The 16,072-nt window shown below is 42.3% G+C and overlaps 1 protein-coding gene across 1 annotated transcript in view; it reads right to left on the bottom strand.

Moving 5' to 3' along the window:
• Nucleotides 1-16,072, bottom strand: part of Rsu1 (Ras suppressor protein 1) — a 183,788-nt gene that overhangs the window by 138,486 nt on the left and 29,230 nt on the right. The window contains exon 3 of the mRNA XM_051205833.1: nucleotides 13,868-13,918. Coding sequence (XP_051061790.1) covers nucleotides 13,868-13,918 — 51 coding nt within the window. The remainder of the gene's footprint in view (nucleotides 1-13,867; nucleotides 13,919-16,072) is intronic.

Below are 16,072 nucleotides of genomic sequence, written 5' to 3'. Positions count from 1 at the left end.
AAGAAAGTTACAAAAGAAGGCTTGTCATAGTCTAACGTGGAAATGGAGCCAGTATTTAGAAAGCCAGCTAATCCCCAAAAAAACCATGACAAATGTAAACGGTTAGCAATACAAAGCTGTGGTGAATAAATCACATGCACACATAGCACAGAAGATCCCAACCATTATGAAAAGGTGGCTGCAAAATTTCACCAGGCAAAAGCCTCTCCTGGAGGATTCCAAAGCATCTATGGGACACATTAAGAAGCCCCTGAAAACATAAGGGGTGGGGGGGGGGCGCTGATGAGATGGCTCAGCAGTTAAAGGCACTCCCCAAGGCTGATAACTTGTATTTAATCCTTGGAGATCCACGTGATGTCACGTAAGTATCGAACATGAACCCAGTGCAGCACTGAGCTCCAGGACACCCACATGATGTAAGGAGTGACTGTGAAGGTTCTCCTCTGACCTCTACATGTACACTGTAGCATGATGTGTATGAGTGCACATATACTCAGACACACACACACACACATACCCCAACAAATACATACAATTCAAAAATTTTTAAAGAGATATAATTAAACAGTGTAGATCAACATGTCTTTTATAACCACTTGGAAACCCTGCTCCATCTGCCTGTACAGCACATGATCTGTGAGCAGCAGGTCAACAGACCATGTAGAACTGTGCAACTGAAGCAGCAGAGGAACACTGCGGTATCTGGTCGAAGACATCATAGGCTGACTCAGTTACCGCCCGATTTTGCCCTGTCCTTACTGTATGTCTCCTTACTTAATAGACAACCTCACTGGGACTCCTTTTCCTCAAGAGTGAAATGAAAAGCTGGATTGTGGTCATTTTAAATCCTCTTCTACCTGCTTTTAACATTTTATGAGTCTGAGAAGTATTGTGAAAATCAATGATAACAGATTTAAATAATGCAACACTGGGGTCCCCAATTAGGATGCTCAGTCATGTAGAACTTGGCTTGTCACTAAGAACTTAGTAGCATTTTCTGTCTTGTCAGTGACAGTTCCTCTAGTTTTGAGAATTCAGTTGCTAAATTTGGGAGGAAGGCCATAACTGTTCTCTGCTGTTCCTCTGCTCCCCAAGGTCACACTCTGTGGGAAGACCACACCACCTCTGTGGATCTGGTGGGGCGGGGGAACTGTTTTCAGAGTACTCTCTGGAATTGCTAACAATTTCAGACAAACCAACCCAGCACAGCCCTGTTTCTTCCTTTGAGTTTTACTTAATGAAAACCAAACCAAACAAACAAAGAAACAAAAAAAAAAAAAAAAAAAAAAAACCTGAACAATGTCCTAGAGATCTGTCTATCTCATAGTATGGCTATCTTAGAGGTTCGTCTATCTCATATTCTGACTCAGGCTCAGCAATTCAGACAATATTCTCCAAAGTATCTAGAAGGTTCCACAAGAAATCCTGAGGGACTTAAAGGTCCCATTATCTTGTCCTTGATGGGGTTCCATCAGAGCCAGCATAGTGTCACACACCTATAATCTCACCACTTAAAAGGCTAAGACAGGAGGACCAGGAGGACAGCAAGTTCAAGAACTACAAAGTGAGTTCCAGGCCATTACAGAGTGCCTTGTATGGCCTTGTACTTGCCTTGTATGGCAAGAAGCCCATCCTATACTTCCCTCTCTCCACCTCACTTTATATATCACAGGCTAGAGCTCCAGCTGCTAGCAATCAGTTACAAATTCTACTCCTGAGGAGGAGTATGACTACTAAGAGGACATTTTATCGCTACGGTATACATATTTTTAAAATTTTTGTGTGTGGATATTTTGTCCGCATGTATGTCTATGCATCACATGCATGCCTGATGCCTTTAGAGGCCTGAAGAAGGCATCAGATCACCTGGAACTGGAGTCATAGACCGTCACGAACTGCCATGGGTACTGAGAATCAAACCTGGGTCCTCTGCAAGAGCAGCCAGTACTCTTAACTACTGAGCCATCTCTCCTACCCTCACCATCTTGTATTTACAACCGGCAGAAGCTACATGGCCAATCAGTGACTCTTAAGAGTTTTATTCAACTAGCTGGCAAGCAGCAAACTGTCCCCAGCAAAAGGAGCTCCACTCTTGAAGAATTCAGGTCTATGATGTAAAATTAGTAATTCTGTAACTGATAATATATCCTAAAACATTTTAGGAGTTTATCCACACAGTAACAAAATTTCTCTGGAGCCAAGCGGCTGATAGGTAACCACTATTTCATATGTATGTTTAAAGCTTAATTAGTCAAACTGGAAAAAAAAATACTGCTATGATTAGGGTCTAAAATTACCTCAAAGGCTCATGTTTGAGCCTTGTTTCCTGGCTGATGTGACTGTTTGGGGAGGCTGTGGAATCTTGGAGAGTTGGGCCTGGTGGCTGTTTAGTTACTGAGGCTAGGCCTAGAGGATGACAGCGCAGTTCCTGGTTCAAATCCCACTCTCTCTACTTCCTGGTCCACAGCCATGTAAAGTTATGCCACATGCTCCTGCCACCATGAACTGAGTCACTCCACCATGCCTTCCCAACTAGGGCAAACTGAAAACCACTGAAACCATATAGGAGAAGGAACAGTTCCTCTTTAAGTTATCTCCATTGCACTTTCATTGTTTGGCCATATTGGGAAGAGCTGGACAATACCATGAGGCTCGTGGTTTCTATATTCCTTATTTCCACCTCTATAGAGTGTTCTATTGGGCAGTACTGCTCTAGGGCTGCACTCTTAGGACACAGAGTACAAATCTTGGGAATCCAAAGATTCATAGATGGGGTGGTCTAGATTTTTATCTCAGTGGTGTGGGGATGAGCATGCATTTCCCGTCAGTTCCAGGGGATGTCAATGCTGTTGTTCATAGAAAGCTTTTTCTAGTTTGGAAAATTTTTACTCTATTGGTCCTTTGAAGATTACTTCTTCAATGTTTACAGTAAAAGTCCTATAAGAAATCTTACCCAAGTTAAGAATGAGCCTGAGGGCTGATGAAAAGTGGAAAAAGGAAGACAACAATAAAAAATACTTTGAGACCAACACACCCAACCTGGTTGCTACCGTGACAACATTTCTAGTCAACTCTTGCTTCTCCAACAGAGATTCTCCTGGTGAAAACAGCGGTGGGTAGGATAAACTTCATACACACGTAGAAATCCTCTAGTCACTGAATTAAGTCACCCAGGGGCAAATTCACCATGAGCAAATGTGGTCCTGTAGAGACAGTTCAGGTGTTGTAGTCTAGCACCAGGGCCTGACCAGAGCATGTTGGATAGATGAAGACAGATCACACAGACTGACTTGTGTGAGGACAGTTGTTCTAGGGGCTTTTTGAGCAAAACATTTTGCTACTCCCCCTCCTACCACCCAAGACTAAGAAACAAAACTGTGAAGAGTGACAGGCTCTGGGAACAGTAGGCATAATGCAAAGCATAAGGACGGGAGTTTTGCCTGGGTGCAGCCCACAGCAGGGTCAGGAGGCCAAGCTTTGGTCTTTGGAGCCATATGGTTAGTACTGACAGTGGTTCTCCTATAGCTCCAGAAGGGCAGTTAATAAACCATGCACCATGTTAACACCCACGCTTCCAGGAAGCCAGGAGCAGCACAGAACATGTGGGTTTCCATCAGAAGCAAAGGCATAAAATCCGGAGATGACCTTCTCCCACCCCCACCACCAAACGTCGTGGTGGTAAGAGCTACGTGGTAACGACTTTTGCAGAAGCACCACAAGCCGTTCTAAGCTCCAGTGATTGCTGGGCTGGGATACAGAGCCCAAGGGATCCAGCCCTCACACAGTTTTCAAAGAAGCTGATTCATGGCTCGGCTTTCACCTCCTTTATGGGAAGCCACTGATGGAATGTGAAATCCCACAGGACAAGAAGAGGGAGAGCCGGCGCATGCATCTCACCGGGCAACACAGGGCTGGGAGCAGCAGACATTGGGGTGCACATGCCTGCTGAGGCATAAGGCAGAACACTGTTACCACCTTTCCATTTCTGGGGACACAAAGGTACCACCTAGCCTAGACCTAATAGCTCCAACAATATCATACTGGAGGGGATCAAAGCAAGTTACAACAATCAGCACTGTTTCGAAAACCCTAATGCAATAAAAATGTGTAGTGGGGGCAGCAAGACACTTTGTGGGTAAAGCTCTTGCACAGAAGCCCACATAAAAGGAGGAGAGCTGCCTCCACAAACTTGTACTCTGATCGCCACATGCACACCAAGTGTACCCCAACACACACACACACACACACACATACCACACATACACCAATAAAATTTTTAAGTAAGTATTCTGGCTACTGCCACAACAAATGAAAATATATGGGCTTATTTGTTTGCTTGTTTGTTTGTTTTGGGGGAGGGTAAGACGGAGTTTCTGTATGTAACAGCCTTGGCTATCTTGAAACTCACTCTAGACCAGTCTGGCATCGAACTCACAGAGATCCACCTGCCTCTCTCTCCCTGTGTGAGCACCATCACCTCCCAGCACTGTCTATTTTTTACACTCTAGGCTTTTATGGCCTTTAATCCTTACTAGGGGAAAACAGCCCCTAGTCCCACCAGAGGCAATGTCTAGGCTCATTATGTACATGCCAATTCCTACAGTGAACCAGGAATCCTAGCCTTCAAAGCTATTCCAATGATTCCGTGTAAAAAAGAGATCTTTGTTCTCACATGCAAATACCTCTGCTCCTTGGAATTTTATATGCAAATAAAAAAAGTCATTTGTACTTATGGTGATTAATTACCTTTGTTTTCAGTCCAAAACAGCAAGGTGGATAATGAAGTAATTATATGTTACTGTACGAGTTTGAAGTTCCCAAGTACACTAATCACGTTCGGCTTCACAGGTTTTATGGGATTTTCTCCAAAGCAGCTATTAAAGCAGTGAATTACAGTAGTTACAGGTTATTTAAAAACATAAAGTTTATGAAACACTGAGGCAGGTTTTCACTTAAAAGGTTCTAGATGTCCCTCAAGGTAAAAATAAAACCTGCCAAGTATTTAAGCCTCCACCTTAAATGACTGCCACCCACCTCCTCAAACATTAGCAGATTTATAGGTAACTACAGGAATCCCACCTGTGGCTAATCAACAAGGATTTGCAGACCACATGTGCCCAGGGGCACACACATGTCATGGGCCTCCTTAGGATTCTGCAGCTTACGTAGTTTTATGAAAAAAAAAAAAAAAATCCCTGAGTTAATCACTGCACAGACACAAAAATATGGTCTCCCTCTCAGCATACAATAATTAGGAGGAAATGGTACAAACAAGCAATAAGGTAGATTGTTTAATATGAAACCAAACATGCAAAATGTATGTCTCTGAGCTATAAAAAGTATGCATGTACAACAAGACTCCTGAAGAGCCAATGAGCATGGACAGCTTCCCATCTGCGCAGCTACAATTTGGTCAGTGCCCGACGCACTAACTTAGCAGAGAGGAAAGTGTGGACTAGTCCTTGACATCTTCAAGAGGACTTAAAAACCCCCGGTCCTGCTGGGAAACACAGTCCTAATTATACTTGGTCTGGCTTCTCCACTAATTCGGTCACACATCAGCAGATAGCTTTAATTTGGGAGTTAGGTAAAACAATTAACACTCAAAAGAGAAAAAGCGGCACTCAGAGGCAAGGCGAAGAAGTGACATCTAGTGAAAAGGAAGAAAAGAACAGCAGCCCTGCTAAGAAAAAATGCCCCAGAAGTTCAGAAACATCAAGAGAAACAACAGAAAACAACAACACAAAGCCATTGGCAGAGGAAGCAGGTTTGGGGGCATAAAAGAGCCGCTTAGCTTCTTTGATGTGCATGCTTTATTATGCATAAAGTATAATATATAGTACAGTACAGCATACATAGTATAGTATATGTATCATATATATAGTGTAGTATATCTAGTATAGTATATATAGTAGAGGTTATATAGTATATATAGTATAATATATGAACACATGCATGGTTCATGTGTGCTTATTAACAGTGAGAAGCAAACAGTACTTAAACCTTCAACACATGCTCAGGACACGCTTTGCCAATACTTTCTGTCTTCCTTTACAATTGAGAATTAGTTCAATAATAGGCCCATGGGGTTGCTTCTCGTGCTATCAGAGCATATGTTTAGAGGCTGAGGAAAAGGGTAATACTATGATCAGGGAAGGAAAGGGAATAGAGGAAGATGCCAGAGATACAAAAGTACATACAACCCAGCCAGTGGTTTCAAACTCCTTCCTCTAGATGTAAGGCCTACCCTCCAACCTTGGCAATTCTCCCTCTTGTAATAGAAACAAGGAAAGATATAGAGTCACAGAAATTCAGTTTCACCTGACTGGGACAGGAGAGGCAGTCGTGGACATGGAACTCCAGAGACTTGGGCCGCAGGAAGAGGCAGACCCTTCCGACCTGATTATTTAACCACAATAAGTCTAGTTTGGTTCCATGAATGGTATCTCCTGCCTCACTTAATTCTGTTCATTTTTTTATGTGGGGTGTTGTCCTTCACAGCCCAATGGACTGTGGGGTCCCTTCTCCTTGCATGCCACACAGTCATGGCTCTTTCTGAGGGAGTAGAGGGCTTCATGGAAACGGTGGGAATTCATCCAAGCTTTCCGAGGGATGGCAGGTTTCAGGAAAAGAGAGGCCAGGACTTCAGAGATGAAGACAATAACATAAGTAGAACAAAGAACATACAGGTGAGGAGAAAGGATACCAAAATAATAATAATACTGAATTTTTTAAAAATCACACAAAAGACAGTTCAGATTGAATATAAGATCAAAAGTCTGCCAACTGGTAATTGATCACATAGGCAATTCTGTCCTCATAGGAAGATTTATTATTTAAAAACGCATGCATACATATATATGTATAACCACATTTCACTCAAGACTGGGGAGGGGTGGCTATACAGATTACAAATCCTTATTCTGAAATGTAAATTTAAGCTGTTTGAACATAATCTTTTTAAAGTTCTGGGGAACTTTCTTCAAGAAACAGCATCAGTTTTTTCCTGTCCTGTCTTCCCTCCAGCCCGGGGTTTCCAAGCCCGAGATGTATGGCTTAAAGAACTGATGTATGGACAGAGCAGGGCCCAAGGCCAGTAAAATCGCAAGCACCATGTGTACTTCTCCAGGGATTATGATCAGCTTTCCTTTGATCCTTAAGTAATAATGATAATAAGAACTCAATGATTTGAGATAGTTAAGAGACTTTTTTAGATGTGCATACCTGTATATTGCACATACTAGGCTATGTACATACACTTTTATGAGCTCCCTCTCGTGCGTGTGTGCATGTGTGCGTGTGTGCTGTGCTTGATTTAACCTTGGCTGGCTCATGAACCTAGGACATTAAACAACACTATGTGCATATCCTATTTGGCTATTAAGTCACTTTCATTAAACAGACATTTAACTGTAAAGAGAAAGAAAAACTGTTCAATATCAACCCCTAGAATGGGCTAGCTATGATGTGGAAGCTAACAGACTCCTCTACCCCTTCTTATTGTTTTCACAGTCTGTCACCCTTCTCAAGCTGTTATTATGAACGATGTCCTCCCATTTAAAAGTGTACCATTGGAGAATCACTACGCTACATTTTAAGTAGCTTCCCCCCAAAAAGGATACTAAAGTAGGTACAACTGGGGGAGGTGGGGCTAGCAGCCAGGGTACCTAAAGAAATGTGGCCCAGCAGCCGAGGGTGAGATGTCACGGGAGCCAACAGCAAAGGGACCAAAAGGAACAAGGCCATTCAGCCGAGGGATGGCACCGAAAGCCACCTCCTTTCACTGCACCCACTGCCTGTGGCCTGGCCTGGGGCTGGACCACTCTCACACACACGTGATGACCTCACATGGCTGCTTACTGAAGCCAAAAATAACAGCACACTGTCAACGGCAAGCAATTTCTCAAGGTAACCTGACGACCGGGACCAACAGGGAGATTTTGTTTAATTAATAGCTGTCAGGTTCAAAAATACTATGTGCATACTTTTTCAACTCCAATCTTTCAAACGATGGCACAATAACAAACTGATAAATGTGCACTAATTAAAAAAATAAGCTATTGATCAAAGCCTCTGCGTTATAAATACAGTTGTGCTCTGTTAAAATGCAAACAGCAAGTTGTTTTGATATTGTCACAAGATAAATTCATGGCACAGGAGATTTATTTTGCATATCCCCCTGCCCCTCCCCCCCATCATACTTTAATTTCATCCAAGCCAGGAGCAGGGATTTTTGCATACCAGATGACAAACAAGCTATGAAAGAGGGAATAACTACAGATCTAGGAGCAGCAAGGTCTTGAGAGAGTGGTGAAGGTCATTACTATAAATTGGGACAGTTAACTGTCCTCACTCATCTAACAATCCATTGTTGCTATGGGAAAGGTTTTCAATTTATCCCACTTTAAAAACCTGGCCCATTTTCTTCTTTACAGCTGGACCTATGCACATTTTCAGAAGGCTGTGTTTTCATCTTTACCCTGCTCAGTTTGTTTACAAAGATACTGGTTGTACATATTCTATTGCTCTACTGAAAACTTACAAGCATTGTCCTAACTCTCTATGTACTCAGAACACCACCCTTGGTTTAAAAAACAATGAAATCACTAAAGGAAATATCCTAGAATTTTCTTGTTCACTATAATTTCAGATTCACATCTAAGCTATCACTAATAGGAAATAACCTTTTCAAAACTTGTATCTGGCCATAATACTTGGGTTTACTATCTGACTAGCCATTTCTAATGCAATAAATGACAAGATAAAGCTCACAGCTAAGACCCAAAATTGCAGCCATAACTGGCAATGCCTCAGGAAAAGCCCCACCTGACAGTTAAAAGTTCAAAGCATCCAACCAAACTATTTCATTGAGAGACACATGCCTAGAGGACACTGTCCAAAACAGAGAGCTGCTCAGCGATTGCAAAGATAAGAGATGTGATCCGAGTTCATTGCTCAAACTGATGATGGCTCCACGCTCGACATGTAGGTGCTGTACAATGAAACACACTGTGGTTTTATTTAAGCTGCTTGCAGTATCTACAGGCAGGTGCTCATACAGGATCACTTTCCAAAATTAAGAAAAGTATCATGTTGAAAATGAATGTCTTTCCTCACTCAGGTTGAAGTAACCGTTGTCATAACTCAGTGTTTTCTTCCCTACACAGTATTGTTTATTAACATAAAAGTCAGTATAAATGTGAACAACATGAATATTTCCCAATTCTCATACTTATTTGTAAATTAACATCTGATTACAGTATATGTTGAACGTCCTTGCTATAGAAAAATCTCAAATATACCCAGTACAAAACAGTGTATAATGTAACACATTTCCCTCTATTTAGACATATTGGTGAAAGAAGAACTCTTTCTAACTCAAGAAAGCAGCAATAATAAACAGTGCTAAAAAATGGTGTGTGGTGCTGAATATATATTTCAGTTTTAACAACCAAACATAAAAACCAAATACCTCTTTTGATAAAGATCTATTGTAAATGTAACAAAACTGCACTATGTAAACAGCAACAGCAACGTGTCCTGTGGTACAAAGCCAAGCCAGAGAGCTGCCAAAAACATTTCTTCTGACAGCATAAACTTGTTTTTCAATCTTAGGTACCAGACCTGGGGGTACTGGAATCAAATGTGTGTCTCAACAGTGACCTCTAGTGGACAAGCCTAAAAATGATCGTCTCCCACGGAAATCCTTTTCAATAATGCTATAACATCTCCCAAACATGGGAACCAAATTAAGAAGCCAGCTGGGGAAGATCCAAAACTAGCACTCACGGAGGGTGGCTTTGTGAAGGTCATGGCAAAGGTACTCAGGAACAGACAACTGTGATAAACACTTGTCTCTCTTATTAACTTTGTTCCTTGGTCGCAGCAGGCAGGTCCTTGGCTAGGCCTCCCAGACAGCTGAAGATTAACACTTAGTTACCTATCCCATCTACTTCTGGACTGGTATTGCATCAGTACCTACTTCATACTTAACATGTTTTGAGTACTTCTGTAGGACACAAGATGAGAAGATGGCATGTCAAATCCCAAATGAGTAATTACACACACACACACACACACACACACACACACACACACACACAGAGTGAAGGTGAAGGAGAGAGTGCTAATTTTGACTCAGAAAAAGGAGAGCCCAAGGCGCCCCCCTCCCCAATTACAAGAAGTAGAACACAGAAGCAAAGCAGAACCCAGCATTGCTGGAGTGATGTCCACCCCAGCTTCCCCTGTGTGCAAGTCCTTTAGAATATTCTAGCACAACCACAAGACAGCAGCCCTGAATGATGAAGTAAATCCATGACTACACAGATGGAGTACATATCACATTCTAGGACATGATGCAATGCTCCTTCAGGGTGCTAAAATCCAGTGTGTTTGAAATGAGAACAAGGTGAGGAAGACCGAAGTCAGTGGCAGATCCTACACCAGCAGTCCACGAGAAAACCCTGTGGCTCCAAGTGTTTCCCACTTAATTTCAGCCCACTGTTTCCTCTCAAGCCTTCCCTATCATCTATCCTCTTCCTTTGAGCAACCCTATGCATTTACCCAGGTAAACTAGATACAGAAGCAATCTTTGCTTCCAAACAAGCTGACAGATAGGTGGAGTGGTGCTCAGGAGGGGCACAGCACATCCCCAGCAAGAATGAAGACCTAGCTTCGCCCCAGAACTACAAAAATAAATACATGAACATGACTCCCTAATGTTTCTTTATTCTGAAACTCTGGCCATTGGGCCAGAAAGAACTCCTGATGTCCCCAACTCATATCTACCCATCTCAGCAAAGGCAGAAGAAAAAAGAGCAACTTGTTTCTCTTCCACACTCCTCTTTAAAGATGCCACATATGCATCTTTAAGGTCTGAAGAAGTTACTGCTAACACTAACTCCCTAGGTGACCGCTCCAAATCCATCGACACTGCCCTGGTATCCCAACTTTACACTTAAACAGTGATGGAAATGAGTCTTCAACAGTTGAACCTTGGACCTTGGGTTTTTAATTTTTGTTGTTTCATAGTTAAAGAAGACTTCAAGAATCTGTTTATAGACTCAGGAATGTAGCTCATATTGGCAGGATGCTTGCCTGGTATGCACAAAGCCCTGGGTTTCATCCCCAGCACTGCAAATGAGCAAACAATAGCTCCTTAGAAATAAGTCAAATTCAGAACTACATAAAGAATGAATTCAGGTAAAACAAAAAGTTAAAATACAATTCTAGGGCTGGGGTGATGGCTTGAGGGGTAAAGTTAGACTGTGTAAGCATAAGGACCCAAGGCCAGATTCCCAACAACCAAATAAAGACCAACATGGAGGTTTATCCTTTTGTGATCCCAGCATGTGGGAGAGGTGGAAACACCTGGCTCTCAGGCAGCCCAGTGTGCCTAGGCAAATAGGAGAGGCCCAGGTTTAGTGAGAGACCCAGATGTAAAATGTAAATAGAAAACAAATGTGGAAGACACCTGGCTTCAACCTGCAGTGTTGTGTGCATGCACACACACACACACACACACACACACACACACACACACACACACACACCTTGCACACAAAAAATATTAGATAATAAAGACCACCTTAGGGTATTTATAACCTTACTTTTATTATATTACCCTACATGGATCATCAAGGTCAAAGCTCCAACAGGAAAAGAGCTGTCAAGCCAGTGTCACTGTGATCAGGTGTCTCTGCAGATGTTAACTTAGAAGCAAAAGGTGTCCCCAAACAAGGTCCCAGTTTATTCTGAATAAGCTAGTCACTTCCTTCCATAAGCAAAAGAAAGCACAAATGTCAGAGAGCAGTGTAATTGGCACACTGGGAGAAAAACACAAATACTTTAGCAAGATAAAAGTAAGCAGAGCGGAGGGGCTTATGTTTTGAGTCCCGGTGATTTTATTTTAAAGTAGTCTTGTCAGCCCGTCCCTATTAAACAACAATGGAAAGTAAAAGACACTGATTAGAATAAAAAGTGACAGGAGGGTGGGTTCAGCCACGAACATTTAATGCATATTTATATTTCCATCAAATGGACATATTTACTATAAACACTTGAAAAACCACAGCAAAGTCATTCATTTAAATGCCAGAAAAATAGTAAAAGATGCTAATTTGACCTTAGTGGAACAGATCTGGTGTCACTGACACTACAGGATAGCTTGAAGCAGAATCTACCAAGACGATTAATTAACGCTTTCTGGATTAGGTCAAGAGTGTTTCAAATGGAGGGAGAAGAAGCAAATGAGGAAGAGAGGAAGATGAAGTTTAGATTCTTCCACGGTCAACCTGTTACGGTTTACCACATTTACGTAACCTCTCTAACGTATCTAAAATCCTATGGCTTGGAGAAAGACTGATCTTTTGATTTCTAAGGCTTCAGTCTCTGCAGCTATGTAAAAGGAAGCAAATAACAGCTATTGGGATGCCTTTTTAAAAGGCTAGATCAATGAGTGATCTGTAAGAATGCAACGTACCCCCGACTGTCTTGTGTAAATGTAAGTGAGCACACAGAAGATCTACTGATCAGCCAACCCTTTTTTATAAACTGCAAACTCAGTGTCAAGAATTCCTATTGGAAAATCCTAAGGAATTGTGAGATCATGCTGTGGTGCACTTTTCAAAAATCAATCGCAAAGCTTTTCTGAACTGGAACAGTGGTCGCCAAGGACAGCAAGACTGGGTACTATAAAAGCAAGGCAACCAGCACATCACCTGTTACAACAAAGATTACCTATGACATGTAGATCTCATTTTCATTTGTGGTCACTGCTACTGAAACATGACTGTGGTGCCACTCTGCTTTTCCTTACAAATATGCACTTTGCCTAAAAATGAGCTAATCAGCTTGTTTCTAGCACATGAAGGGCCCTCCTTCACTGCCACTCTTAAGTCTCAATAATCAAGAGTTTGGTGACATTGCCTCCGGCTATGTATAATGGACATACACACATAAATTCACAACACAAATCCCTCAACATGACATTCCGCTCAACTTCATTGGACCCGGAAAACCCCCTAACAAATGTTTGCCACATGATTAGAAAATCATTCAAGTCTGCAGGAAATATGGTAAGTGGAAAGAAGTGACAGTCAATTAGGAATGAGAAAGGAGAGTGGGTCCTGGTCATTAAAGTCTTTAAAGCCTTAGCGCCAAGGAGAAAATGGACCATCATTCACTTTCCATATTCCTTTTAAAACATATTAATTCTACCGTGTGTGAATCACTCCAAAATACCACCGATGCCCAAGAGAATCCTGCAGAAGGGGCCAAGGAAGCAGTCCCTCAAAAAATAAGAAAATGTGCTTAGTGTATAAAATTTATGGATGGAGATATTCTCCATCCATAGAGCAGGAACAAAAAACATAATCAACAAAATCTTCCCCATTGGTGGAAAAAATATAGATGAAAATGACTTTTATTCTAATATGGTTTTGTTTTGCTGTTGAGAGCTGGGGGTGAGGGAGACCCAGGATTGCACCCTAGGCTGGACTCGAATACCTCCTCTTGCCTCAGGCTCCTGACTAGCTGGAACTACAATTGTGCACTGCCATGCCCAGCTCAATAGTTTCCTCATGAAATGCAAACTACTAGCCAGGCACTGCCAGTCACCACAGCACTTACTACCTTAGGTAAACAATCAGCAGATACAAGATAGAAAAGAATCTGCAAGGTAGAGACAAGCACAGAATACACAGAGAGAAGAGGGACATACTTATCTTTGTTGTCACCTAAAGAAACTTTAACATTTTTCCCAAGCAATCACTTATCGTTACTTTCTTTAATAGAAGAAATAACAGAATCAGCAGCGCTGTGACGATGTAAGAGGGAGCCCATGGAACACAATAGATGCTTCACTTACTTGTTAGCTTGTTGTGACTCAGCACCAGCTGTGTGATATGGGCCAAGGAGACTGGAAAAGAAAAAAAGAACAGAACAGTCAAGAATGTTTACAGTTGCACTCCCTTCTCTCCCATGTAGGCTGCAGAATTCTTTTCCAAGAGGTGTCCACCACCCAGAACACAAAGTAGGACCATGCAAACCGGCTTCTCAGTGTTAGACCAGATGAAGAAGTCATGCAATGGGGTGGGGCAATTAGCAAAGCAAGTTGGAACTAATGAGATTTGTGTCACAGGACCAACCAAGCACTACAAGGACCACTTAGCTTCACACAGTGAACTGGTCAGGTGGCCTAACTTAAACCATCCATTTCAATATGGTGCAGCTCAGAAGGAGGGGCCCAAACAGCAGGGAAACTGGATTCATATCCAACTGATGTAAGTAGACCAGGAGTGTAGCCCTACTCTCACTGTCCACCCTGGATTTCCTTTGCACACTATTGCAGGATTAGATAAAACTTCTCCTGGACCTCCTCTAAACATAATTTAGTTGATGTGTCCCCAAGGAACTTGCCATGTTCTGCCTTGGGTTCTAAAATTCTACAGAGCGCTCAGAAGCACACACACACACACACACACAGTAGTTGACATTTTTTAAAGGGATGGAAAGAACAGATCCCAGCTTGATACAAAGACAGTGAGTATGCACTGCTCCTAAGCATAACCTTTGCTGTTTTTCTAATGATCTGTTTCCAGTCCATCACTTATAGAGGAGTTTGAAATACAATTTAAGGACAAACCTTCCTAGTGTGGTCCACTGAGACCAACTGGCTAACGCATAAACTTAGGGAATGGGGTAGCCGGTGGGAGTGTCCTACATGACCATCAAAAACAAGGTCATGGCCAAGTGTAATCTCAGCTCCCATCCAATAAACACCCCGTTTATTTACAAGAAAGGATCCAGCTTTGAATCCACACTGCATGGTACTGCCAACCTTCCTCAGTGTCCTTTAATCAGGTTATCTCCTGTTCTTGACTTTCATGACCTTGGTGACTGAGAATTGCAGGCCAGATCATTTTCCATCATGTGCTTTGTATGGTTCCAATGAGTCCCTGCTTTAGGACATGGGCTTTGAGTCTAACATGTGACTCTGCCATAATGTACACTTTCAGAAAAGGGCCAGATGATGGGTTTGCACAGTCTTGGACTTGAGTCTCTAGAACTGTAAGACAAAAGTTTGGATTTTCTAAGTAAAGTGGGAAGGCAAAACAATTGCGGATGCAGTCCCTCTGCCTGGACTCCCCCATCCATTAATCTTCATGAGTTTGGCTGTCTCTCTGACAGGAGCATGATACCAATGCATTCACACTTCTCCCTACCCATCAGTGATAATGCCCTATCACCTGGGATCTTTCTGTTACCACAGGGTTCCATCATCAATTTTGTTCTTTGTAATTAGCAAGCATGTGGGGGAGAAGGGCTATGAAACTATACCCAGGCCCAGCTCTTCACCCAACTTTAAACTTGCTTGCTTTTCAGTTCCCATCTGAGGCACATTTCCCTCACACAAGCTACCTGGTAGTGACTACAGGCATTGCTAACACTGTGCCTAAGAGAATCAAAAACATTTTATATGATTTTCATTAAATATTTATTAGACAGCAATGGTCTAAATCATTGAAAATGTCTCCTGGAATGCCAGGGCCCAGATCTATATCTCCAGATTTATGTGGCCATGACCAGTCAAACATGAAAGATACCACACATGCTTACCCAGGTCCTCCTAGAATTGTAACTCCTCCCTCACACACTTCATGAGGGTTAATAATCCAGAAACAAATGTGTCTATATAACTGAAAAACAACCGCGGTTGACTGTACTAAGTCAATACAGACTTAGACACAGTGCTTCCTTTCTCCTCCTGAACCATTTGGCCTATGCCTTTATTAAGTCCCAATGGGTAACAGACTCTGGGGACATGACAAATTCATCTCTGTGAGGAGAACCTTCTTCTCCCACCTCTCAACCTGTCTCCCTCCTCAATGGTCTCAGATCAGCATCTGAGGGCCCAGCCCCTGGCTGCCAGATGCCCTCTTACTAATAAGGTTGTCCTCCTAGTCATGCCTGCCCACACTAGTGACCTGATGCCCCGAATGTTTCTGTTCCGGTACCATGTAATGATTTTGGAGGAACTGTTGTCGAGGAAAGAGATCAAGGCAGATCAGAG

Source organism: Phodopus roborovskii, unplaced genomic scaffold (assembly GCF_943737965.1).
Source record: "Phodopus roborovskii unplaced genomic scaffold, PHOROB, whole genome shotgun sequence".
Taxonomy (NCBI): Eukaryota; Metazoa; Chordata; class Mammalia; order Rodentia; family Cricetidae; genus Phodopus; species Phodopus roborovskii.
This window is presented reverse-complemented; position numbering and strand designations above follow the sequence as displayed.